Source organism: Plectropomus leopardus, chromosome 17 (genome assembly GCF_026936395.1).
Source record: "Plectropomus leopardus strain MGB_pleo_1.0 chromosome 17, ASM2693639v1, whole genome shotgun sequence".
Lineage (NCBI taxonomy): Eukaryota > Metazoa > Chordata > Actinopteri > Perciformes > Serranidae > Plectropomus > Plectropomus leopardus.
Window position 1 is genome coordinate 6864602 of NC_142192.1, and position 25518 is coordinate 6890119.

General features: G+C 39.4%; 1 protein-coding gene across 1 annotated transcript; it reads left to right on the top strand.

Moving 5' to 3' along the window:
* Positions 1 to 8662: 8662 nt before the first annotated feature.
* On the top strand, positions 8663 to 19038 carry tent5bb (terminal nucleotidyltransferase 5Bb). Its single transcript, XM_042507160.2, has 2 exons — positions 8663 to 9128; positions 17355 to 19038. Exons 1-2 carry the CDS (start codon positions 8973 to 8975, stop codon positions 18378 to 18380), a joined length of 1182 nt encoding a protein of 393 aa, XP_042363094.1. The 5' UTR covers positions 8663 to 8972; the 3' UTR covers positions 18381 to 19038.
* Positions 19039 to 25518: the final 6480 nt, after the last annotated feature.

Below are 25518 nucleotides of genomic sequence, written 5' to 3' on the forward strand. Positions count from 1 at the left end.
GGTCTGGTTGGACAATGCTTGATGTAAACATAAACTGAATGAAATAAAATGAATGATGACTAAACCACATTTAAGACTTATTTTGGTGTTGACAAGTGAGACTGTCTTGGTTTTTCCATGAAGTGACAGAGAGGGAACAAGCTGGATTAAACAATGAAAGTAAAAAAATAAAAGTGCTGCCAGAGCTCAGAAATTGGCTCCAGAATTGGACTCTCTGTCTCTCATGCGTCAGTATTTTTATTAGGCCACCACTGCCAAGCAAGTTTACAACAAAAGGCACTAAGAAAACAAGGAACACATTTGAGCTTTTGAATAAAACCTGTGTGAAACTTTACGGAAATATTAGAGGCTGTCATCGTTCAAAGCAGTGACATGATGTCCTTTGAAAAAGGAAAACCCATGATGACAAAGGTGTTTAATGTGTCCAGAAAAGGAAAAGGCACTTGGCCTCTTGTTTGAGAGACATGTAGCAGAATTTCCTGGAGTAGATGTGTATATGGCACGCCTTAGCTTACTGGAATGTGACCAGCAGCTAGTGTTTGTCTTTTAGTTGGAACAACAACAACATTATGAGTCACAGATAATAAGCCTACTGCTGACTTATCCTACATATTAGATTTTCAGTGTTCCGTGGCATTGACACAGACTTGATCACAGTAAGGCCACACTGTGGACTTATTGTATGTCTTATTAATACAATGGAGAATGTGTATTTAAAGGGAAAGCAGAATATAGTATATCTCATATCAGGAAGGTATACAGGTATGTCCTTTCCTTGTAATCATGAAGACATTCACTAGTTTCCTTTTATGAGATCATAATATATTAATGACCCAGATGGAAATTAAATATATATTTGGTTGTAATATTGGTGTCAGACTGGTGAACAGAGATTTTTCCTTTTGTCACAGTCGAAGAATTTCTTACTCACTTTGAAATAATGGAAGAACATAATGCTGGGGTTGTGGTATGATTTCAGAAATGTTAAATAGCCTATAAAAACACATGATTTAACATGGTAATGGAGCATGATAGCCATTTGGTTTCCTCATTAGGTTTTCTCCAGGTTCAATGATGCATATACCCCCTCTCATTTGATATTAGTCACAAGCTGAAGGACTAATCTTTGGCACCATTTAGTAGAGTAGTAGCAGTAATTTCAAGTAATTAAAAGACTTGTAGCAGTTCCGAGGTGTTACATTTGGTTCATATTGAAGGAATATACTGGTGGTTAAGCATGTTTTAGCCCATTAACTGTAAATTGTTTTGACTACATATAACTGCTAATTGTTTTCTGGAGCAAAACACGTGTTGAGTTTTATTCCACACCACTGCTTTACATCCCTTTATCTCTGGTATACAAAAATCAATTTACATTGAAATGCATACTTTACAATTATTAGCCAGTCACATTTTGTAAATATTACTTCAACTGGGAATGTTTACAAAATGTAACTTAGCGTAGGGACTATCTTCAAGCAGGATTTTGGGACTGAAAAATGAAGCCAACATGGAAAGGCCCAAAACTGCAGTTCCTCTAATGGTCAACTTTACTGCAGAAATAAAAATATTTACAGCCTGGTACAAAAACAATTTTGGTCTCTTTAGCTAATTTTGCTCTTCATGACGACCTGGTTGACTTTTTGTATACCTCCCCAGTTTAAATGTTATTAAGGCTTAAAGTTATGCATAATTAAGGTATGTACCACAGCCATTAGGTAACATAGCTATGACGTAACCCCAGATTAACGATATAAAGGCATAGCTGTCAATGCTGCATTACGCTGCATTAGGTGCTATTGCATTGTATAACTCTTAAAAAGTTGAGCGAATCATCAGGAAGTTCTGAATCCACAATTAATCTGTGAAATCGTGGACTATAACCGCCCAGAAATCCCTCTTATGTGGCCGGTTCCACATATAAGGGGCTTGCCTTTCCATTATAGCTCTATAACACGACTATGTTGCCTCCAGTTGGAAATAACGATGGCTAGTGTGGTGGCTGCAATAGAAATACACCTGCCAATGTTTTGATCATTCCATCAACATGCTTCTTGGAATGTTATCGCCAGAGGAGAAGTCGCACAACATCACTCAATGGAAACAGTCATCTCGCAATTATGTTTATTGACATTTCGAAAATATTGCTTACTTTTTCACAAATCTGTAACAGAAACCTGCCTACTGTCATTTTCAAAAATAAATCTGTGTATATATAATTTATCCTGTGTTGTGTTTTTGGTCATAGCAGTATAATGCTACAAAAGACATATAAGGAGACAAGCGGAGTACATACTGTATGTGTCCAGGCTGTAATGTTTCCCATCATGCTTGAGGGACAACAGCCCTCCTCATAATCATCTCCTTCAGTGTTTTGACATGAGGCCGATGTAGCGCTGCTGTATAGCCACAAAGTGCAGGGTAACAGGTCACAAATTTAACACGCATGCAGCACACTTTTCCCGGAACAGCAGCTAGAGTAAATGTATTGTTTACAAGGAGGATCACATCAGCGGGGCTGTCCTATAGTTTCTGTGCTGACAGAAACACGCAGGCTGTTATGTAACAGAGGCAGTGAATGTAAATAGCAGAGGGTCAGTTGAGTGACACACGGTGACTCACAGCCACACAAGTGCCTCAGGCATGGCAGTGACGCCGAGTAAAAAGTCTTCAACACTTCATTATATCATGAAGACCGGTCATGCACTGCTCGGTATTCAGCCCTCTGAATGAGAAGGAAATCAGAGGTTAATTTGTGTTTTTCTGGTAATGGACTCCTTATGATGGTTATTTGGTCAATGAGGCTAAATTATGACTGGCATTAGCAGTGAAAATGGAATTGCTAATGTAAATGTTATGTGGGAAATCTAACTGAATGTCAGGGTGCTAATAGCTGGAATCAGTGTGACAAGATAAGTAGATCTGTTGCAATTTGCATTCATCACATTTAACAAAAGGCCTGCTTGAAATGTCACTGTTTAACCTGTCAACACCATTATTCTGCTCGTCCAGAATGATGTCCAGAGACATTAACACATTCTTTCCTTCCAGGGAGGAAAGTCACTGTAGTTGCAAGTGGAAAAAAAAGAGGGGGACTGGAGCGTATGGAGTTACATAAGAGTGACGTTGTTGCCTCTTTAGGCATGCAGACACTATTGTTACTGTTGTAAAGCTGCTCAAGCGCAAAATACACAAAACAGAAGATGAATTAGTCCCCTCTGAGTGAGCACACCTGTCTTTATTTAACAGTGGGTTGTCATGGCCATCAACTCTGGTTTCTATGAAATCCACAAATTATCTCATATCATATAACACTATAGTGATGCTACTGTTCATTACAATAGCACTGCTTATTTCCTATAGATGTCTTAGAAGGCACCGCACCCATTTTACTAACATGGAACAATGGTTGCTATGGTAAAGATATAATGTATGCTCCAAGTTACATGACATATGAAAGTCTGTTAGTCTGTTGTGTTTGACTCCTCAAATTCAAAAGTGTTCCAACATGGAAAATAATGTCCTAAAGAAAAAAAAAATTCTGCTGCATTGTGACATTCTTGGTGTCAGTTCAGTCAGTTGTATTTCATTTGTTTTCTTTTTTGCTTGTTTTTTTAAAATCTCAATTTAACCTTTCATCTTACTATTTGGACTCAGTGGTATACATGGGATGGTCAGTAAAGTTTGGTTGCTGTAAAGGTCAGGTAGCTCTTGTTATAAGGATTTTAATGCTGTGTAACATTTTGAACTTGCAGCTCTTCCTCAGACTTCTGATAAATAACAGAAAGTTGCTATCTTAAATACCCATAGGGCCTGTACCAGTCATGTGACATACCACACTTGTTGCCAGCATTAATAATTAAATAGCCTAATAGTAAAAAATGTATTTGTATTAGTTCACCATCCACATTGCACCCCAATATCATATCCAAGTATAAGGTCTCTATAGGCTGTGTAGCTAAATAGTTTCTTTTTTGTCTGTTTTAGTTGTGTTTATTATTATTTTCTCCTATGTTGTAATGTAGCCTACAGACAACGTTTATGTAGTTCAAACTTGAGTTATGGATGACATGGATCAAAGACTTCTGGCTGTGCTTAGTTATTAAAAACACATTCATCCTCTTAATTATGTATAATATTTCACATAGTACCTGTGAGCAGGAAAATCTGCTCTGTGCAATGCGTCATGGCTCCATGAAAATGAGCGCTGTCTGTTAGAATTGAAAAAGCATTGTCTCGATTGGCCCCGGGCAGCTAGCTGACAGTGATCTGCACTCTTCTGGGTGTGTTTTTTTACTTGACTACTGTTTTGCATTTAGTTGCCGTGCTAATGTAACAACTATTTCTGTAATAATTGCTGCCACTTGACATTCAAAGTGCTGTAGTTTAACCTGTAAAGGTTATGTGGGCAATGGTTGATATTTAAGGACACTTTAACTATAAATTTAGCAAGGATATTCTTTTAATTTATTTACCATCCTTTTCTATGCATACGAGAACAGCATGACATTAGTTGAGTCAGACAACCTGCACATACTGTAAATGTAAATAAGGTAATACTAAGTTTCCAGTTATTTTCATATTAATAAGTGTAGCTTGCCCTGACATATCTTGACATACAGCAGTATGGGCATTTATGTAAGCAGAAGTCACAAAGACTCTGCAGACACATTAAGCCTTTGAAATCTGGATCCAAATCACTGTTTTTGCACTGCATTCAGATGACTTTCACAGGTGTTCAAACTTTTACCTCCTTAGCAAATTGGTTTGGTTTCTTTTGAAAACATTTGAAAAAAAAGGCAATGAGCCCCTTGGCAAGATCTGCTTTGTGAATTGCTCAAAATTAGTAGACTTAGAAAATTGCTTTTTAAAAAAGCTGGAGAAAAAATGTCCAGAAAAGTATATTTCTGTTTCAGAATAATTGTTATTTTTCAAGTGCTTTTGTTGCCTAATTTCCTTGACTGTTTTTCATTTTTTCACTAAAGTAAAACTTTAGTGAACCTTTTTTTTGTTAATTTTTCAAGTAAATTTTGTCGTGGCCAAAAAAAACCCAAAACAAAAGCCATAACTAAATTTTTGATTTTGCTGTTAAAGTATGTATGCTAATCCAAAAACTGTTTCCTTCCATTGAGACATAAGGAATTACATATTGATATATTTTACTTTCTTATTTTACTATTAATATTACTAGTTATCTGATGTGCATGGATTAATACTAATACAGCTCACATTTGGAGTTACACAACTCTCCTGTTATAATGAGTCATGTATCTTTATATGATCATTAAGGGCCATTGCCTGAAAATGTCACACGCCTAGTGTTCAGTCAGTGGAATGTGTAACTTCTTTTGAAAATTGTGTGACTGTGACGCAGGAGAAACCCTCTGGCCTTCACTTGTGTTATTTTTAGCACGCTTGTCAGTGAGGAGTGACATGAGAGTCACCGCTGAGTGACAAACAATACAACATGTGCATAACATGCAAATTCTTAACATGTTTTATATGTTGTTGCTTAATAAGGACTGCTGTTACTTCTTTCACTATCTTTTGGAAGAAATAGAAACTCATCTTCAGACAGAAACCACTGAAAACCATGTGGAAACATGGGCATTATGAAGAAGCAGCCTATAATGTAAGAATATGACAAATTAAGTATTAATCAAATGATTCACGCTTATTGAAATTAAACAATGAGGCTTGATGATGGGACATCACACGATCAGCCTGACGAATTATTCAGTTTCATTCCACGGCAGTCGATAATGATCTCGGGTGGCCTGACGTCTCTGTACAACAGGTATTTTGGTCAACCACATCCAGGAACAGATGACTCTCCGTTCTGACCTTTTGCTGCATGGTACAGTATCACCAGATGAATTCCTTAATTTTCCTCATCTGATGAACACTACAGTAAAAAAAAACAAAAAAACAACTGATTTGCTGAAAACTAATCAGGCATTCAAAAGCTCTTTCCATCTCCATCCTGTGATTTTTTATTCTAATATAGCATTAGTAGATGAAAGTGGTTGATTCCAGTATGGAAAATCATCTCATACATAACTCTCTAGATGGCTGGATGGAAAGATTTTGTACTTTACCAATCAAAAAAAAAAAAAAAAGTTTCCAAATCAGCGAGGTTTGACATAATGTCAAAACAGATGTCAGATTCATTTCTTTGAATGGGAGTGATGACGGACAGCTGGTCAGCGCTTTGTTTTCAGCCACACTTGTTTCTTCAGGGATGCACTCTCTCTCTTCTGTTGGTTCTGAAATTTTGACAAACGTTCATGATCAACACACATTGAACCCTAATGACTCTGGTAGTGCCATCATTTGGCTGATATTTTTGGTTTGTTGGACGGTATGCAATAAAAGTTTGTACAGACAATTGAAGTCCCTTGAAAATTAATCTATATGTTTGTTGGTGCTTCGATCTTCATCCAAATTGATCTGCATTTATTACATTATTGCATTACTGCATTGCAATTGCAGTTGATTATAAGGCTGGCAAAATCAATGACTTCTTTTAAACTGTTAAAATATTACTGACGAAAAACGATACATTTCCTAAAATATTATGGAAAACATATTTGACAGAAATATTAGAGAAAAGAATTACAGTTTATTGAATTTAAAACATGAATGAAAATTAATTGCTGTTATTGTTTCTTTTGTTGTTTTTTTTTAGTTTTTTTTTCCATTATTTTATATTAGCATTTTACATCTTGCATTATTTGTCCTCTGGTTTTAGTTTTATCCTAACTCTGCCTTTGTTTCATTTGCTTGTGTTCAGTAGGACTGTTTGCCATTCTTCTTCTTCTTCTTATTATTTTATTATTATTATTGTTATTATTATTAATGTTGTCATCATCATTATTATTATTGTTGTTATTATTATTATCATCATCATCATCATCATCATCATCATCACTTTGGTTCTTAATCAAACAAATCAATCAAATCAAATCAAAACAGAATTAATAATTAATCAAACAATCTCAACAAGTGCTCTTACTTAACCATCAACGGACTTCATTTGTGCATGCCCTGTAGAGTGACACAAATGATCTGATCTGACTCCCAGCATGACATATATTTCACTGTTAAAAAAAACAACCCAAAAAACTGTTACAGTATGACAATGCTATGGTTATGGTTTGGTTTAAAGCACATACAAAACTTAGTTATGTTTAGGGAAACACCATGGTTTGGGATAAAATAACCTGGTTAAGATTAACGCTTTGTCACCATGATGACAATAATGAAAATAGGTTATGGTTGTAGTAATAAATTATGTAAAAATGTTTCCATGTTTAAAACAACACTCTGAAAATGGGACAATAGCAGTGGTCTCCTGTGTTCATGTACAGTGTTTGGTTGATCTCCTCATGACCATTTGTCGCTCTATAGCAACGTCATCTGACATCATTACTTTTGTAAACAGGTGTAGCCTTTTCTGGGGCACCTGCTGAAATGAATTATGCTGTCAATTATGACAATTCTTTATATTGAGCATTACAGCCTCTAAGTCTTGTTTCAGTTCAAAGGGACAGTTCATCCTAAAATCAAAAATACAAAATTTTAGTCTTATCTGTGCTATTTATCAATCTAGATTGTTTTAGTGTGAGTGGCAGAGTGTTGGAGATATTGTTGATGGATATGTCTGTTTTCTCTCCAGTTTAATGGAACTAGATGGCACTCGGCTTGTGGTGTTCAAAGTATTAAATAAATAAATAAAAAGAAACTACACCCACCAACTGTATCACTGCGCAGAAGGAAGCGTGCATCTACGCATGGACGACAGTGACAGTGTGAGATGTAAACAATAAAGGTGTGCATTTATTTATGGGCTGGACTATCACTTATTTTAAAGACCTGAAAAAATGTTTTTTCCGCTCTTTATGATCTACAGTAATGACTTACATTAATTACTTAATTTTTTACATTTTTTATTCATTTATTTTTGACAAATTTGGCAACATTTGAGTCATTACCTAAGTTTGGAGTGTTAAATAAAAAAATAAAAAGTGTTTAACTGGTATCCCCCCAATTTTTTTTATGTAATCGCAATTTTGTTATTCTTGGGGTGCTGGTTTGCTAATTTATGCATTGAACTGTTGATGCCTTTTCAAAATAATAAAAAAAAACATACCCCCCCACCGCCCCAAATTGCTGTTTATTTATTTGTTTCCATATTTTTTCTCACCGGCTTTATTTTGATTGTTCATTTCCACCGCTTGCTTAGTAGATGGACTACTTGTAGTCTAAACAAAGGTATTTTAAAACACACTTTATTTTGCCATTTTCCAACGTGTATACAACACACTCAAAACAATACACAACGTTGGAGCCTTGGTGCTTGACTTAACTGGTACTTAACATATTTCCTACAGTATTTGAACCTATCATCTGAGGCATGGGAAACCTAGGTGTGTGCGCGCGTTAATGTGTGTGTCTCTGAAGAAAAAGGAATATGTGTGTGTATGTAAAAAAAAAAATAAAAAGACAAAAGATAAAGACCGTGTGTATGTGTGTGTGTGTGTGTGTGTGTGTGTGTGTGTGTGTGTGTGTAGGTTGATTGTAGTGTTCTGCACATTGAAGCGTTCATAAATCTCCGTCCAGCCAATAGGAAAGCTCCTGTTAATCCCTGCTCGGTAAAAACCGGTGTGCGCGCAGAGGCGGCTCTAATCTGAGGAGAGTCAGTGCAGACACACACACAGAGACAGAGAGGGACTGCAACTTTCTGTTTTGGAGATGCTCTTTATTCCACAAAACTTTGCCGTCACGTTATTACATTTTGGAGCTTTGTGAGACCCCAAAAAAGAGGAGACATAGAGCTGCTGTCTTGAGTTTTTACGCACTTTACGCACAGTTCTCCGCACATCATCGGCTCTTCTGGAGGATTGCGCCGCGCTGCTTGCTGTCGTTTTAGCCTCCACACTCTGCGGACAGCGCGTTCAATCCGGTTCGTCATGTCCTCCGGTGATGCCTCGGAGCGGAGTCGGCGGGTCAGCGTGCTGTCTTGGGATCAGGTGCGGCGTTTGGACTCCATCCTGGGGGAGAGCGTCCCGATCCACGGCCGAGGAAACTTCCCCACACTGTCCGTGCAGCCCCGGCAGATCGTCCAGGTGAGACCACCGGTCCATCCAGCTGTCTTTTTACATTTTTATCACCCCTCTAAAATAAAGTCTCGGGATGCTAGTGGTGAAAAATGGTGATAAAAACTTAAATGAACTAAATGACTTTCTTTTTTAACGTTTTGCAAGAATTAATGCAGCTTTCATTATTTTTATTTAAACTCCAAAAGGCGTGAAAAAGCATTAGGAATAACTTATTTTCTGAGGTTACTTCCCTGGTTAAGATATCCTATTTTAATATATTGTAGAGTTTGTATGTAGTCTTTAGGGACTGTTTGTTATTTTTTGAGAGGGGAAGGTGGTGGTGCAAAATGGGGGACGCACTTTAAAAAGTTTTTATGCACTGGGAAGGGAGTTATGCTTTTTGATTTGGCTTAAGGGAAGGGAATTCAGCTTTCAGTGGTTGTATTTTGTATTTATTTAAAATCTTAAGAGCCAAAGTGGGTTTTAAAGGCATGTTTTATTCAAAAAATCTCCAAAATCACACCACTGATCATAGCCGAAAAACAAGACAAAAAAAAAACCTGTTTGAAATATGGTTAATGATCGTGGAGGAAGGCCTTTTTTTCACCCAGGGAGGCTCAAGGAAAAATACTTGTAGTTCTGGGAGAGTTACGATATAAAAACAAGTCACATGAAAACCACCCCCTTCTCTGATAAAGTACAGTCCCTTATAGCAACGTGAGAGCTGACTAGGTTGAAAAAATCCATCTGTGTATCATCCCCCGCCCCCAACACACACACACACACACACACACACACACACACACACCGTATTATACATATTTCAACATGACGAGCTGAATGAAACAATGTGGAGGTGTGTTTCAAATTACATTCAGCATATTCATAATCAGCTGATTTATGTGTTAGAGTCCTTCTGTGAGTGATTTTGCTGGACTTCTGGAAACTTTGAAAAAAATGATGAGTTTTGTGTCTTCACTGGGAGAATTTGTGACGGTAGTAACATTTTAATGATTATACCTGCATGCTAAGATGTAAATCGACTTGTTGCTCTAACAGTAAGGATAAAAATAACCTGAAGCCAGCATGATCTCTCTGGACAGATACTGCACGTTGCGACTGCTTTAACAGTGTTAAGGATTTGAGGCAGAGCTGATTACACTTAAAAAAGCCATTTGACACTCATATGTTTAACGCAGACACTCGTCGGGATGATCTAACACCATGACTGCGCTTTTCCACTAGCTCACTAATGCTCCTGAAGTTAAATTTTTTTTCACAGCTCTGGTGAAAATGAGCAACAGATAATAATGGCTGAGCTGCAGTATAGTTACTCAGAATGGGACGTACAGGGAATCGCCTGCATTTTTCCTGGACATCGCTGAAATGTTTCTGCCTGTAATCCAGGTTCATATTTCAACTGGAGTGATTCATATTTTCTGTGGTCATCCTGTGGTGGAAAAAGACCCCCACGCGCAAAAAATCAAGGGCCTCTAAAATCAAGAAAGACCAGAAACTGAACATCTTTCCTTCATTACACCGTCTGGTAGATAACAGGGACCACAAAACACGTTTTGTTTTTCAGTAGCAGTTTTCCAGTCTCTCTCCTGTGAGAGTGCTAACATGTTTACATGTTGAATGTGGCATTACCCTAAGTACAAAAATACACATTTCAGCAATCCAAAGTCTGTTTGTGTATATAGCCTACGGAGTCTTATCTTAAAAAAACAATAAAAAACAACAAAAAAATAAAGTTCATATTAGCAATGGTAAAATAACAAATAATGACAACAAAAGAAACTGCATTTGAAAAGCTGTGAGAAAAATGACACATTTGGACATCATTACGTGTATTGTATTAAGTGTTTTTTGGGGTAATTTAACCTTTTAAGCCTGGATCGGTTATTTCCTTGTGCTTCACAAGATTGTTGACCCTTTGAAACCTGAGCAAATTTGTTTGATTTCTTTCAATAACATGGCGAAAAAAGACAATGAACAATTTGGAAAGAAATGTCCCACAAATAGCGAGAAATCAGTAAAAAAAATTACAAGAAAATTACCCCAAAATACTTTAAAAAAAGAGGGTTTTGTTAGAAACTAAAACAAAAAATTGGGGAAAATTTTCCAGAAAACTGTCACTAATACGATTATAATTTGTACATTTGTATTTAAAATCGCTTTACATGCCTTCAACTTCACATCATTGTAAGCTAGCATGTTACCATGATGGCGAGAGAAGCTGTAACAGCAGAGGGGTCTCGAAGCCTTGTAGAGAGATGGTGCTGGCTCACAATCACAATAACTATAGGGGTACAGTCACACATGAGTGAATTAGCAATGGGTAGTCGTCTTGTTCACATGCAGTCCAACAAACCCTGGACTTTAACCCGGGAGCCAGGTGTACATTCCTGTATGAATGTAGAGGCAAACCATGATGTTTTTTATTTAAGCTAACCATGTGCTTTTGTTGACCTGCAGCATCCCGGAACAGCAGATGCAGGAGGAAACCTAGAGCGTAATATGTTAATGTGAAAATCCACAAACAAAGCGGCGATATGGGACAATTTGGGATAAGAATGTTTTGGATGTTGTATGATACTGGCTACGAAAAAGTGGCCCAGTGAGAAAAACTGGCTCACTGGCAGTGAGTCAGGAGCCAGGCGTGGAATGTAATAAAGTGGAAAATGTATCAATATTATATATTTTGCAGTATTTATCAGCAAGGTAGCTTTCTGTTTGTGTCACAACTAAAAGCACGCACGTTATTGTCTCCATAGGCGATGGTCACATGACTGTATTTGCTCATGTGTTACCATACCCTGTGTGGGATTTCCCTCATGTAAGGGCTAGATTTGCGTAAATCCATGAAATTATACATGCAATACCTTCACTGATATTCAGGCCCTGCAAATTATACATACTGTATTGCTGTTGACAGTTTGCATATTGTGTTAGCACAGTGTAACCGTAAGTATAGACAGGTGTGAAAACCCTGCAATGCATCACTACGCAGCCATACCATTATTTTGACAAACATTAAGGGCAGACTTCATGTTCGCTGTCATGGAATATGTCAAGCAGGGTTTCAAGTCTCTGCAAGTTGATTTTCATACCATATGGCCATGAAGGGGGAAACCAACGGCTGCCTGGAAGGAAGGAAAAAACACACTCAGTGATCTAAACCACTATGATATGTTTTGGAAAATGGTTGACAGTAATGCGAGGTATTCGTGATTCATGGTAAATTGGCTTTTAACATGCGAAACCACTAGTCTGCTCCTTTAATGTCATTTTATTTTTAGCCAGCGCGCCAGACAGACAGAGCTGTCTACCTGAGACAGCTCCTGTCGTCACACGCGGCGGCTAAGGTGACCAGGGGATCACACTCCCAGAGAGGTCGGAGGAGCCCCTCTCAATGGTGGGTTTGTCTGCATTTGAATAACATCTGTTTGTGGTCTGGTTGTTAGCGAGCCATGGGAGCAGTGAAGGAAGACTTTTACTGTTACTGACACCTCTGTAGTCTCCATTTAACGTCGACAGTCATCAGCCCAGAATATCTGGTACATGCTCCCCTCAGCAGGCTGAGGCCCTACTGCATGTACATACCATCTCACCACATGATGATAAACACAGATATCTAATGTGTGTGTCATAGGTTACGTCATTTATAGAGTGGGTTTATGTGCGTGGGTGGAGCGATGGAGGCCGATGTTGTTGTTGGCCACCATGATGGTTGTCTCTTATTCCAGCTCTGCAGGATATCATATTTAAATTGTATTAGCTACTGGAATTAGTACTCCACTTTTTGAGATGGTAGAGAGGGAGGCTGGATTTGAAGCAGAATGGTAGATTTGTGCCTGTAATAACACTGGGCTTGTGGGTCAGGCTTGACAACGCATCACTGTGGTAAGTGAAGACCAGTCGCCTGACTCCAGCGTGGCCCTCGCCAGACTGTAAACCAACTCCTCACTGGGCTATTGTTGAGAGTGAGCAACATGAAGACACCACATGCTCCCAGTGCTCCCCAGAGGCAGTGGGCGATTCAGACCGTCCGGTAATGATTTTTTAAACTTGGCTCTCAGTTTTTGGCTTTAAGTTGAACATTTTGCACATCTTTGTGCTTCGAGACAGTGTGGGCGGCGCTGATAGGATCTCTTTGGCTGGTTTTTCCGTTGATGAAGTTGGAGGTTTTGTGCGTCAAAGCGGGAAATGCAGCTCAAACTTTCCATCACTTCCTGTGTGGTAGCTGTTACTGTACCATTGAGGAAACCAAGGTATTTTTTCCCTAACATATCTGTGGTTTTAGCAACCTGGGGGGAGTTAGAGTATTAGTCTTTAAAGGTTTGGTGTGTAGGATTAGGGGGGTATATTGACAGAATGGTATATAATGTTCATAAATATGTTTTTATTTGTGTAATCACCTGAAAATAAGAATCATTGTGCTTTTGTTACCTTAGTAAAAGCAGTTTAAACCTACATACTGAGCGGGTCCACTTTCATGGAGTCTGCCATGGTGTTTTTAAAGAACTTACAAACCAAACACTAGCTCTAGATGGGGCCAGTCACTTTTTTGAGTTTTTAAAATATTTGTTATCACATTAGCCTCCGTATTTCTGCTACACACTTGGCACGTGGAAGAAATTTCCTTTGGCTCATCACTAGATGACACTAAATTGTACTCACTGGACCTTTAAATGTGACCACGAGTCACCAGCGCAAATACAAAAGTAGCAGAAGACAAAAACTGATAACTGAATAATTAAACATGAAAAATCCCAATATTTCAATAAAATTAGGAGGTGGTGTGTAAATTTAGGGGGACTTGGCCCCCATGAATTCAGTATAGCCCTGTGTACCAGTTGATTTATGTAGGATAAAACCTGCAGTAACAGACACACACTTCTACAGCTTAATAGCTATAATAAGAAACCTATTTAACAAATTTATAATATAAGGAAACAATTTCAATGCTGAATTCAACATACTACTATGTAACATGGTATAGTGAGTTACCTCATTTATGGGGCTCTTCCAACCTTTTTATCTTACATGGCTGGCTCAAAAATCTTCAGCTAAAATGTCTGTGAACCCTTTAAGCATATTGAAAACATCCATCTCAAATTGGCGTAATAGCATCACGTTTCCCTCTGGTCTGAGCAGACAGGTGAAATAACCACCCGTGCGTTAGAAATTCAAGGAAGCTTTTCAAATCAGAGGAAAAACCATCATCATCCCTCGCCGCCTGCCAAGCTACTGTACGACTGACTGGCTGGGTTAGTTTTGGAGTGAATATGAAGGTCAGGGACTCGTAACTTCTCACTCGCTGTCGCCATATCCTTGGCAGTGGGATCATCTGACTCACTGCCCAGAGCTCTCAGTGGTGTCCAGGGGCCTATGGGCTGGTAAATGGCTGGGTCATTTCAAACTGCCATAATAAAAACACATTCAGGCCACAGCTTTAAATGAAATTCTCAAGGAAACTATTGAGAGTGGAGAGACTACACTATGTGTCGCCAAGGCGTTGTCAACACCAGACAGTCTGGTGTGTTTGCGGCTCTTGTTTTACAAGGCTTTCTTCCTCCAACGTCGGCGGAAGTGTCTCCCTCCGCTCGGCTCACCAGGTGCTGGTGCGTCATGTGGGAAATGTACTGGCCTGTTTTACGAGTGCTGAAGGACGGGGACAGAGGGGGGTGGCAGAGCTGTGTTTCCTCATACGGTCCTTTTTGGGACCCCCAGACAGGCAGATTATGGCGTGCTGTTAACTCGGACCAACTGTTTAAGTGTGAGGTCAGAGAAAATACTGCGGTGGGCTTCCCTGACCGGATAGTTTAAGAAAACATCCACTTCTGTGCAGTGATGTCCACTGCCCTGTGAAGTTTCACTCAGCAAAAGCATTTGACTTTTCCTCACAGGATTGGTGAGTTTAATGGTGTCTTTGATTTGTGTTAGTTTTCTGACAATATTCTTCAAGTGTTTTGAGAAATCTAGGAAATAAAAATAAATGTAGAGAACAGGAGAAAAGTTCAAGGATTGAAATCTGTTTTTTTTTCTTCCATAACCATGAGTTCCAAGGAAAATTTTAATGTTGTGGGACATACACACATTTTCTTGTAAGATTAGAGGACTGATACTAGTTCCATATCTGTGTGTTAAGTACAGGGTTTCCACAGATCCTTAAAAAGTCTTAATAGGCATCAAATACATTAATCTAAAAACAAGGCCTTAGTTAATATTAAATTTGACTTAAATTATTTTAAAAAGCATTAAAATGCTTAGACATGGGAAGTAGGATTTTAAGAAACTTTTTTTCTGACATTGCATTGTAAAATCTCAAGATAATTGGTAATTTTTTTGTAGTTGTAAAATAATTTAACAAATGACTCTCCTAAAACTCGCTATGATGGGAATCCAGAGGGGTGGAATCTCACATGCAGAGTGAGAAACCCAAATTGTCTAGAAAACCGGCCAGAAATGCCAGATATTTCACACTTCTTTTGGTAAACCAAACAGATACCTTATGACAAAATAATATGTTCATTGTCTCTTCAGTTAAACAGCATTGTTTACATATATTTTCACAATTTTTACACCGCTCATAGTGATGACTACCAAGAAACTCCCACTCTGTGAAATAATACCTGTTTTTCTTCTTGTATTTATTCCCCTGCACTATTTATCTTGCTACACTCTTCACAGCAATCTTAATACATTCTCATAGCTTTAATAATTCAGTTATATTTGTATATATATTCAGAGATAACCTCATTGTTTCATTATGCTGTTTTTGTTTGTAATTCAGCTTTTTTTGTTTGTTCTTTTTTTATTTGTTTATGATCTTTGTCATTATGTCGTGTTTTGTGTATTTTTGTTCGCACCTCTGGCCACGAGAAATGTCATTTTGTTTCTGTGTACTTTGTTATGTGGAAATGACAAACAAACAAAGTTGAACTTGAACAAATACAGCGGGAGAATCCCCTTTGTGTTGTGGGGCATTGTTAAAAAAGGTGGATCAGATTAAATTTACAGTTTGCACTTAGATTGTGTCCAAAATAAATTCCGATAGGATTACCTGGCCTGAGAGACGTCCAGCTGCACAGACTGACGGGACAGCAGCAGACCCCTGTGGCTCTGTGAGAGTTTTCAAACAGACAGCTGTGATTTGCATTTTTTTCCAGAATTGGCCTTGTCTGTATGTTTTTTCTCATCTTAGTGTCATTTGAGTGATGCAACAGACAGGAAGCATAAACATCTCAGCTGTATGTAGCTCAGAGGTTTTCCCCAGGAGCGCAGTATGATTTGTGTTCCAAAAACCAGAGAAAAACCTATGCATGGGATCACTTTTTCTCACTGTGGTCACAGGGCACAAGTTTAAAAGTTCACAACCAAACTGTCATTTTTCATGTTTAGAGGCTCCTGCAGCAGACAAGCACTGACTTGTCATTTTTCTACAGCTTATCTCTGTTGTGCTGATGTTGCTTGTCCTTCATAAATGAAGAGATAAGTGTGCAAAATCAGGTATGCAACTCATCAGAGGGTGTAGGCTACTGTGCAGTGTGTAGGGTTGTCACCCTCAAGCAAGAGGATCAGCAATGGTTAATGGAGGATTGCAGCCTCTAAGAAGCTACTTTGTTGTCAAAGTGTCCTCAAGCGAGACACCGAAAAGCTGCCTGCTTCAGGAATCTGCCACCGGTTTTCCCTGACTCTGCATGTAGCTTCTGCATGTTCCCGCAATGAAATATTTCAACAAATATTCAAATCCTGCAGTATTCATGATTTCTTATATTAACATATTTAGCTTCTAAATTCAACTAATCAAGATATGCAGAACCAAATATCCTTATTTACTAGTTGGTCATGCCTATATAAGCATGTACACTTTTAGTAATATGTGGGAAAAGAAAAACAAATATTTTATTGGTCTTGCAAAGCTCTTTTATTCATACGAAACTTGGGAAATTTATTTGGTGTTCATAGACTTTTAATTTGGTGGTTTTTGGACTTAATGTGGTGTTTTGGGACTTTTTATAGCTGTTGAATTCAACTTTTAAAATAAAATGAGCACTGTGTTCATGACTCATAATACTTCTTTCATTGAATATGTTTAAATGACAGCACCTCTGATTATTTTCATTTGAAGAAGTGTGGAGAAAGCAACTCCCTGTTTGTATGTACATACTTGTATTTTCTTCTCTTCTGATTGTCTTTTTGTAGACATCCATCACTCAGCTTTTCTTCTCTATCTATCTTTTTTAGGTGGTCAGGGCTCGCCTGGAGGAGCGTGGTGTGGTGGTATGTGACGTCAAGCTGAATGGCTCGGCAGCCAGCCACGTGCTTCATGAGGACAACGGCCTCGGCTACAAAGACCTGGACCTGATCTTCGGCCTGACTCAGACTGATGACAAAACCTTCCGGCTGGTGAAAGACGTGGTGCTGGACTGCCTGGTGGACTTCTTACCTGAAGGTGTGTGCAGAGAGCGGATCACGGCCCTTGCCCTAAAGGAAGCGTACGTGCAAAAACTGGTGAAAGTTTGCAATGAGACGGACCGCTGGAGCCTCATCTCGCTGTCCAACAACACCGGCAAGAATGTGGAGCTGAAGTTTGTGGACTCCCTGAGAAGGCAATTTGAGTTCAGTGTTGACTCCTTCCAGATCACTCTGGACTCGCTTCTGCTGTTCGACCGCTGCTCGGAGACGGCCATGTCCGAGACCTTCCACCCTACCGTGCAGGGGGAGAGCATGTATGGAGACTTTGAGGAAGCTCTTAGTCACCTTCGCACCCGGACTATTGCCACCCGCAGCCCAGAAGAGATCCGGGGTGGCGGTCTGCTCAAGTACTGCCACCTGCTGGTACGTGGCTTCCGGCCGTCCTCCGAGGCTCAGATGAAACAGATGCAGCGCTACATGTGCTCGCGCTTCTTCATCGACTTCCCCGATATAACTGTGCAGCAGAGGAAACTGGAGGCGTATCTGCAGAACCACTTCGTGGGCATGGAGCACAAGCGCTATGAGTGCCTGGTGACGCTGAGGCGAGTTGTGGACGAGAGCACCGTGTGCCTGATGGGCCACGAGCGCAGACAGACGCTGGCACTTATTTCGGCCCTGGCGTTGCGCGTAATGGCCGAACAGAACGCTATCCCCGCTCTGTCCAACATCACCTGCTACTACCAGCCTGCTCCCTATGTCAGAGACGTCAACTTCAGCAATTATTATGTGGCACAAGTTCAGCCGTCCATGCACTCATGCAGTAACTCTTATCAAACGTGGCTGCCTTGCAGTTGAACAGTGACTTTTAGGATGCGTGGATGGCTTTCTGTTTAATTTGACATTGATGTAAGCTGAGTGTTCATTTGAGTGCTTGGTACCTCTGTAGCAATGTGGCTTTTTTTTGGTTTGGGGCCCATCGTTGACAAAAAGGAATTAATGTTTTTTTTTGCCAAATCTTATATCAAAACCATTCCACTAAGTTATATTGATTAATACTGCTGTAAAAAAACAACCAAAAAAAAAAAACCTCATTCGAGCCATTAAAATTATACCTTTTAATTCTGTTTCATAACCAATGTGGAAAAAACAATATGAAGGGTTGATACGTGACGGAGGAACTTTGCCAGGTCTGTTTTTTGTCTGATAAAGGCTTGCATTTGGTCTTTAAAGAAATGTAAATATTTTGTACGAAACCAGAAAACTGTTTTTTTGTTCTGTCTGTGGTTTCAGCTGAACTGATTTGGAGGATAAAAAGGACCAAAGAAATACTTTCTTGTGTAGCATGACAAACTAAGACTGTACGTGGTTCCAAGTGCCTAAAACTGACCAACTGTCTTTATAGTATTTGCTCTGTAAGAATTGTTTTTGATGTTTTTTCATGCAGGTACTTTGCATTTCTATATCCAGGGTCAGGGTATTTGTTTTTAAATCATTAAAAAATGTCAAAAATGGACAGATGTGGTACGTTTGTGGTCTTTATTTACGCTGGCTTTTCAACTTTGAGCTGGTTAACGATCTAGATGGTTTTTTTTCTCTTTAGCCCAGTAGGCGACATCCTTGATTTCCAAAAACAAATAAAATGTGGACTAATAGGACCACAGCTCACTTTTTTTTACTTTCAGTCCATCTCAAATGAGAGAAGACAATGGTGTTTCTGAATGTTGTTGTTATATGGCTTTCACTTTGCAGGTAAGAATCATAACTTGCATGTGTATATGCAGCAATAAACTGTGTTTACCAGCAAGGGTTTTCCAAAGTGTTCTCAAATCCATGTAGTGATATCCTTTATATAAAACAAAACAGTTTTTAATGCAGTTCAGCCTGAGGGATGTCAAAGTTCATGACTTTCAGGACAATGTTGGTTTTCCGCCTTGCCCCTTACCAACAGGAGTTTTTTTTGGATTCTATAATATTTTCATGACATTATGGAAAGTAAACAGTGAAACAACTAAGTTTCATTGCAACTGTGTTTTGAAAAAGGTTGTTCTCAAACTGTTGGACTGCTTATTATTGTTTACCAGCAATGGTTTTCAGATGTGTTCCTAAACCCATGTAGCAGTATGTAAAAATGGAAAGATGTGGTGCAATGGTGGCCTTCTCTACATTGGTTTTCTTTATGCTGACTTTTGAACATTGTTCTGGATGTTTTTTTCCCTCTCTTTTGCATGGAGAACATGACATCTATGAATTCCCAAAATCAATTTGAAATGTGGACTGGTCAGACCACAGCACACTTTTCCACTTTGTGTCAGTCATTCCCAGATGAGCTCGGGTCCAGAGAAGTTGGTTGCGTTTCGGTGTGATGTTGTTTGACGATGTCACTTTGCATCAAAGGCCCTTAACTTGCATTCGTAGATTTAGTGACACACCGTCCGTGTAGTGGTATGGGAATACGGAAAGATGTGGAACATTGGTGATCTTTCTTTACTCTGGCTTTCTTGTAACAGCCTGGAAGGCTTTTTTTCCCCTCTTTAGCTTAGAGAACACAACATCCATGATTTCCACCAATTTGAAATATGGACTCGTCAGACCACAGCACACTTTTCCACTTTGTTTCAGTCCATGTCAGATAAGCTCAGGCCCAGAGAAGTTTCTGGATGACTTTTACTTTACATAGAAGAGTCATGCACCTAAGTCCATGTATGGGAAAATGGAAAGATGTGGTGGTATGGTGGTCTTCCTTTCTTTTTAAAAAGTTTGTAGTGGTAAGATAAGGACAAAGTGTTCCAATATGCTCCAGTTGACTCAAATTAGTCTGGGGATGTGCGTCATGAATGCATTCAGTATCTCACTGTCTCAGTTTCTAAAGATCTCCCTCCGTCTATCTTTTTACTATCTGTCTTGATCACACACAAACTCCTCAGTGTGTTGTCTGTGTTCCATCAGCCAGACACTGAGTGGCCCGACACAAACACTTACTTGTTCAAGCTCTGTCCAACCCCCCCTTCCCTTCCCTGAAACGGATTCCCCTGAGCCACAGCCTATACATTAGCTATTTCCTTCCACTTGTGCATCCGACAAGGGGTTTCCTTGGCCTCATTCAGAAAAGGGGGGGGTTGCTGTTCCTTGTCTTGGATGAGTTAAGCTCTGAGGGGGCAGCTGAGGACCAGGTGGTGAAATGGGATTGCTGGCTTTTCAGCAAATGTAATGATGCATTCCAGCACTTCACTTCCTGGATGATCAAAACAGTTCAGTATTTCATCCTCACTCAGACCAGCATTTCTTCGACATTTCATCCTAATTACTTTTGCATGGGGGAAAACTTCTTGAGATTTAGTAGAGCATGAAATGGCATGTAGCTGCGACACACCTGCTCACTATTGCATCTGACTGAGTGCTTCCAATGCTATAAGAACATTTGAGTGAAGCACTAGCTGATTTCTTTATATAAGTTAATTTGGAAGGAAAGCATCTGTCAGAGTAATTAGGGCGGTGAGATATAAATGTGACAAGGGAAATTTCCCTCCTTGGGTTAGCTGTCAGACTTGTCTCTGAACTGCTACAGAAACACTGAAGGAAACACAGGGCACCCTGGAGACGACGCGCATTAAAGTCACAGCTGAGCTAAAGTTTGTTGTGTCTTTAACAACTCGGTGATTTCTGCGCCTGGTGGCCAGACCTCGAGAGTCAACCACAGAGCTGTGAGGAACATTTCTGTCTAATATTAATTAAAAAACTACAGCAAGTTGTAAATGTGTTGAAGGTTTGCAGATTAATCTCAGTGTAGTCTCACATAGAGAAACATATCTCTACAGCACTGTGTCAGCATAAAAGAAAGGTCTAAAAATACAAATTCATTCATTTCATTCTGGAATTGGGGCAAAAACTCTGTGTTATTTGTGTTTCTCTAAACCATTCACAATCATCTTGGCGGCACTGAGCCCAGGATACAGCGACGGTACCCATGCAAAAAGATAGCACAGATAGTGGAAGGGACAGAGAATACTGGCTGAAAAAGTCAGCCAAAGGCATTGTCTACATGCTGTGGACCCAAGGAGGGGCCGCAATTGTAGCAATCCCCCACCCCCCCTTGGGTGCACCACTGCCAACCAGTAAAATGACATTGCCAACAATAATACTATCTAGCTAGTGTGGAGAAAAAAATTGAGTTCCATTGAGATTATTCTTCCTGTGGATATAAGCTTGCCTTTGGTCAACCACTGGTGAAAGTAATTGGAGGCCTACATCACTATCTTTAAGAGGCTGTGGCACAGTTATTTTTAAGCAAGCATGAGTGGTATCTTGTGACACTAGACAACCAAAGGCATCTATTGTACCAACTATGTTTGCATAGCTTGTTGGGAAGGGGGATAAGTAATGCTTCAAATTTAGGAAAACTTTTAGCAAAGGAACAACTGGCATGGCCATTTTCCAAGAAGTCCCTTGAACTCTCACCTCAAGATATCTGAATGAAAATAGTTTCTGTGGGTACCCACAAGTCTCCCTATTTGAGATGCTTGATCCCAGTAAATGTGTTCTTCCTTACAATCAAAGTACTCATTCAAATTAAAGCTCAGTATTTGTCTTATAAATAAAAGGAAGACCAGCCCATTTAAAGAGCAATTCATTCACTTACATAGATACCTTACACTTTGATACAATGATGTTTTGGAACATTATGTATTAATTGTACCAATTTTAGTCTATATATTTAAGACAATTTGTAATATAAAGTGTGAAATGAGAAACAAAAGTATATTATTATGTCATTCCTTGACTTTCCATTCTGACTGGAGCATAATTGAGTTTCTTAAACTTAATCATAGTTTTTGGTTTTGGTGTACCACACCAAGATCTTCAGTGGCCCCATCTGGCCACCCCCATGAAAGATTTCTGTTGTGCTGGTTGGTCTCTTCATGACTGTGGTACAGACTGAAATATTTCAACAATGATATAATGGATGTAAATGTATTTTGTATAGGCATTCATGATCCCAAGAGGATGAACCCTAATGACTTTTAATCTAGGACATTTTTACTCATCCAATGGAATATCTCAACATCTGCGTGATGGATTTGCACATTTGGAAAAAGATATTCATGGCTCCTAGAAAATTAATCCAAAGAACTTTGGTGATCCCCTGACTTTTGCGCAAGCGCCACCATGAGGTTGACATTTGTAGTTTTGAATAAAATGTCTAGATAACTATTTGATGCATTGCCATGACATTTATGACCAAATACCTGCAAAAATACGAACAATCCCATCAGCCTCGGCTGACTCTTAATGCACAAGAATTTGGGGTTTAGTGCTAAATTGCAAGTGTTTGCATGGCAACACTCGAAACTAAGGCTGTGAAAGTGGTGAAGAGTAAACCACTACTGAGGCTACGTAAAGTGGTAATTGTCTGTATTTATATTTTGCTTTTCTAGTCTTACTGACCATTAAGTAAAACACAAGCACCATTAAACCATTCATTCATACAATAGTGGCCAAGGATTCTACACAGGTTGCCACTTGCTCATCAAATAAATATACATTCACGAACAAATGGCACGGCCATCAGGAGTCATTAAGGATTCGATATCTTGCCCAAAGACACTTCGCCATGTAGATTGTAATGGCCAGAGTGTTGCAGTGCTTTGCCTTATTTTTTATTCCTTTTGGCCAATTTTATGTTTAATGTTTGCACCAAAACCCAAAGCAAATTCCTTGTAAGTGAAAACCTACTTAAATCCTTTTCTGATTCTGATTCAGAACTCCTGACCTTCTGTTACACCCCTACCACTGTATAGAGGCTGTCCTGGCCAGTCTCATCAGGCAGCTGGCTGACATGAGAGGCTCGCTGCCCTGATAAAGCTCACCTGGGCCTTGCAGGCTATAAAAGCTGGCCCAGGTGTTAACTCGCTCTCTTCATTCCTTCGGTCGACATCCACCCTGCATTGTTGCCTTTTGGTTTTACACTTTCAACACCTCCACAGCACACATGCTACACAACCACACACGGCTGTCACCGCTGACGTTGCAGATCTACACTCTGCATTGTTCATGTAAGTTAATCGTGTTAATCGTTTTCAAAGAAATCAAACCAATATGTTCAAATAAATTACAAAAAACAAAACAAATAAAATACCAATGCTGATCAGGTTTCAAAGGGTTAATACATGATGATTGTTTTTAATAAATCTTTTGTGTGAACTTCCTTCTTGTCACATTTATTGAGCCAATTTGTGGCAAATTCACTTGGTAGACGTCTGCTCTACAGTACAGTCTTGCTGTGCGGCGAGTGCAGCTGTAGACTGTTACTCTTGATTTTACATAAAATATTACAAAAAGTTAATTTATTGTGGAAAAATTCTGATGTTTTGGATTGGCTTGTGGTTGTTCAGCAAAAACCTTGATGTAGGCTTCATGCCATTGGGGTTCATTTTTTCTCCACACAGTTCCTTCATGAGTAGCTGAGGGGTTTTCTAAGTCATGCACCTTCGATTTAAGGCAAAGTTGCCACAGTTTAGTTTTTCCTGGACAAATACCACAGATAAATCTGACACTGTGGTAAGCGTTGTGGTTCATAGTGTTCCACAGCGCACACCAGCTCTCAGCAACTTGGCCTTCTCACCCCTGTCTCCACCAGTCTATGTGGGTGGGCCCTTGTGGGTCCGACTCCCACCACAGACACTGGAGCTCAAAAGGCCCCGTTATCATTTTTTCCCCTCCGTTCTGTGTCAGTCTGCTGTAAAGCGTAATCTCTGTCTGACGATCGCAGCGTGCATGTTGTTTAGGGATGCGGTAGGTTCGCATACGGCTGATTAGATTATGGGAATGTCTTCTTTAATGGTGAGGGATACCACCTGGGGGATGATGGGGAGGGTCAGGATGAATGTGGAGCCAAGAGTGGTCTCCAGACTGTTCACCTTTGTCAGCTCTCAGCTCCCTATCTGGGAATATTGGCTGCCTGGGGAGATCGTAATAGAAAAACAAATTTGCTCTCAGATGAGATGCTTCATGGGCGGCTGAATCGTCTCAGACAAAGATGAACACAGTGAACTTTGAAGCTTAAATGAGGATGTTAAAGGGAAATGTATCATGGGAGGTGGAGTTTGGAGGAAATTAAAGGGGAAGACAACAAATCAAAACAGATACAGTAAGAATCTTTCCCAGTTTTAGCTGCCACCATCCAGATAAAGTTCCATAAAAGTACCACATGCACACAAAAGTAAATAAATCTGCGACTGAGATATAGTAAAAACCAATAAAATTCTTTTATCCAAGAACGATTGAATCAGATTGATACTAATTTCAGTCTTTACAGCTGAAGAATGAAGGAAGTGGTGCTGAAGTTTTTCTCATAAAGCCGTTTTACTGGACTGGGTGGCATCGCTCCATCCATCATCATGTCGTTAGCAAGCGATTCCCAGGAACTCTCAGGATTTCTATTTGTAGGATCTGAGGATATTCCGAGCGGCTTCACCATGGTGATGTTTATTTGTTGTCCTGAAATGCAAAGGGACTGCCTGTGCCATACAGTGGGCAATAAAAACTATGCATCCACCTTGGACTTTCCTGTGCTGCAAAACGACTTCAAAACACGTTTATTGGGGAAATTTCTGTTCAGAAGAGTGAAAATTCATGACATTTATGTGAAAGTGTAAAAATCTAATACCTACAAAAAGCTGTTTAGCATATGTACTCACTCCTTTTTTGCTCACTTGGGCTCGATGCTCCTATTAGCAAACCGTGTCATGATGTATGTGACTCATTCAAAGCTTTAAGTAGTAAAAATCTGACACTGACAGTTTATTCTTGGCCTCGGAAACAGCAGCAGCAGCAAGGTCCATTTAGTGATTGTGACAGAGCTCATCTGAGCCTCATCAGTAAATTAAATTTCTTCTCCCCATGATGTTTCAGAAGTCAAGAACAGCTCTTAAGCCAATATGAACAATATGTCCCAATAAGTTCTCATCCCAAGTTGTCACACTTTGCAGGACTTTCG

Bases quoted from the DNA above. Each gene is read 5' to 3' on its own strand.
- tent5bb (XM_042507160.2), top strand. From the start codon at position 8,973: ATGTCCTCCGGTGATGCCTCGGAGCGGAGTCGGCGGGTCAGCGTGCTG. The intron at 9,129-17,354 runs GTGAGACCACCG...TATCTTTTTTAG, and splicing joins AGCCCCGGCAGATCGTCCAG to GTGGTCAGGGCTCGCCTGGA.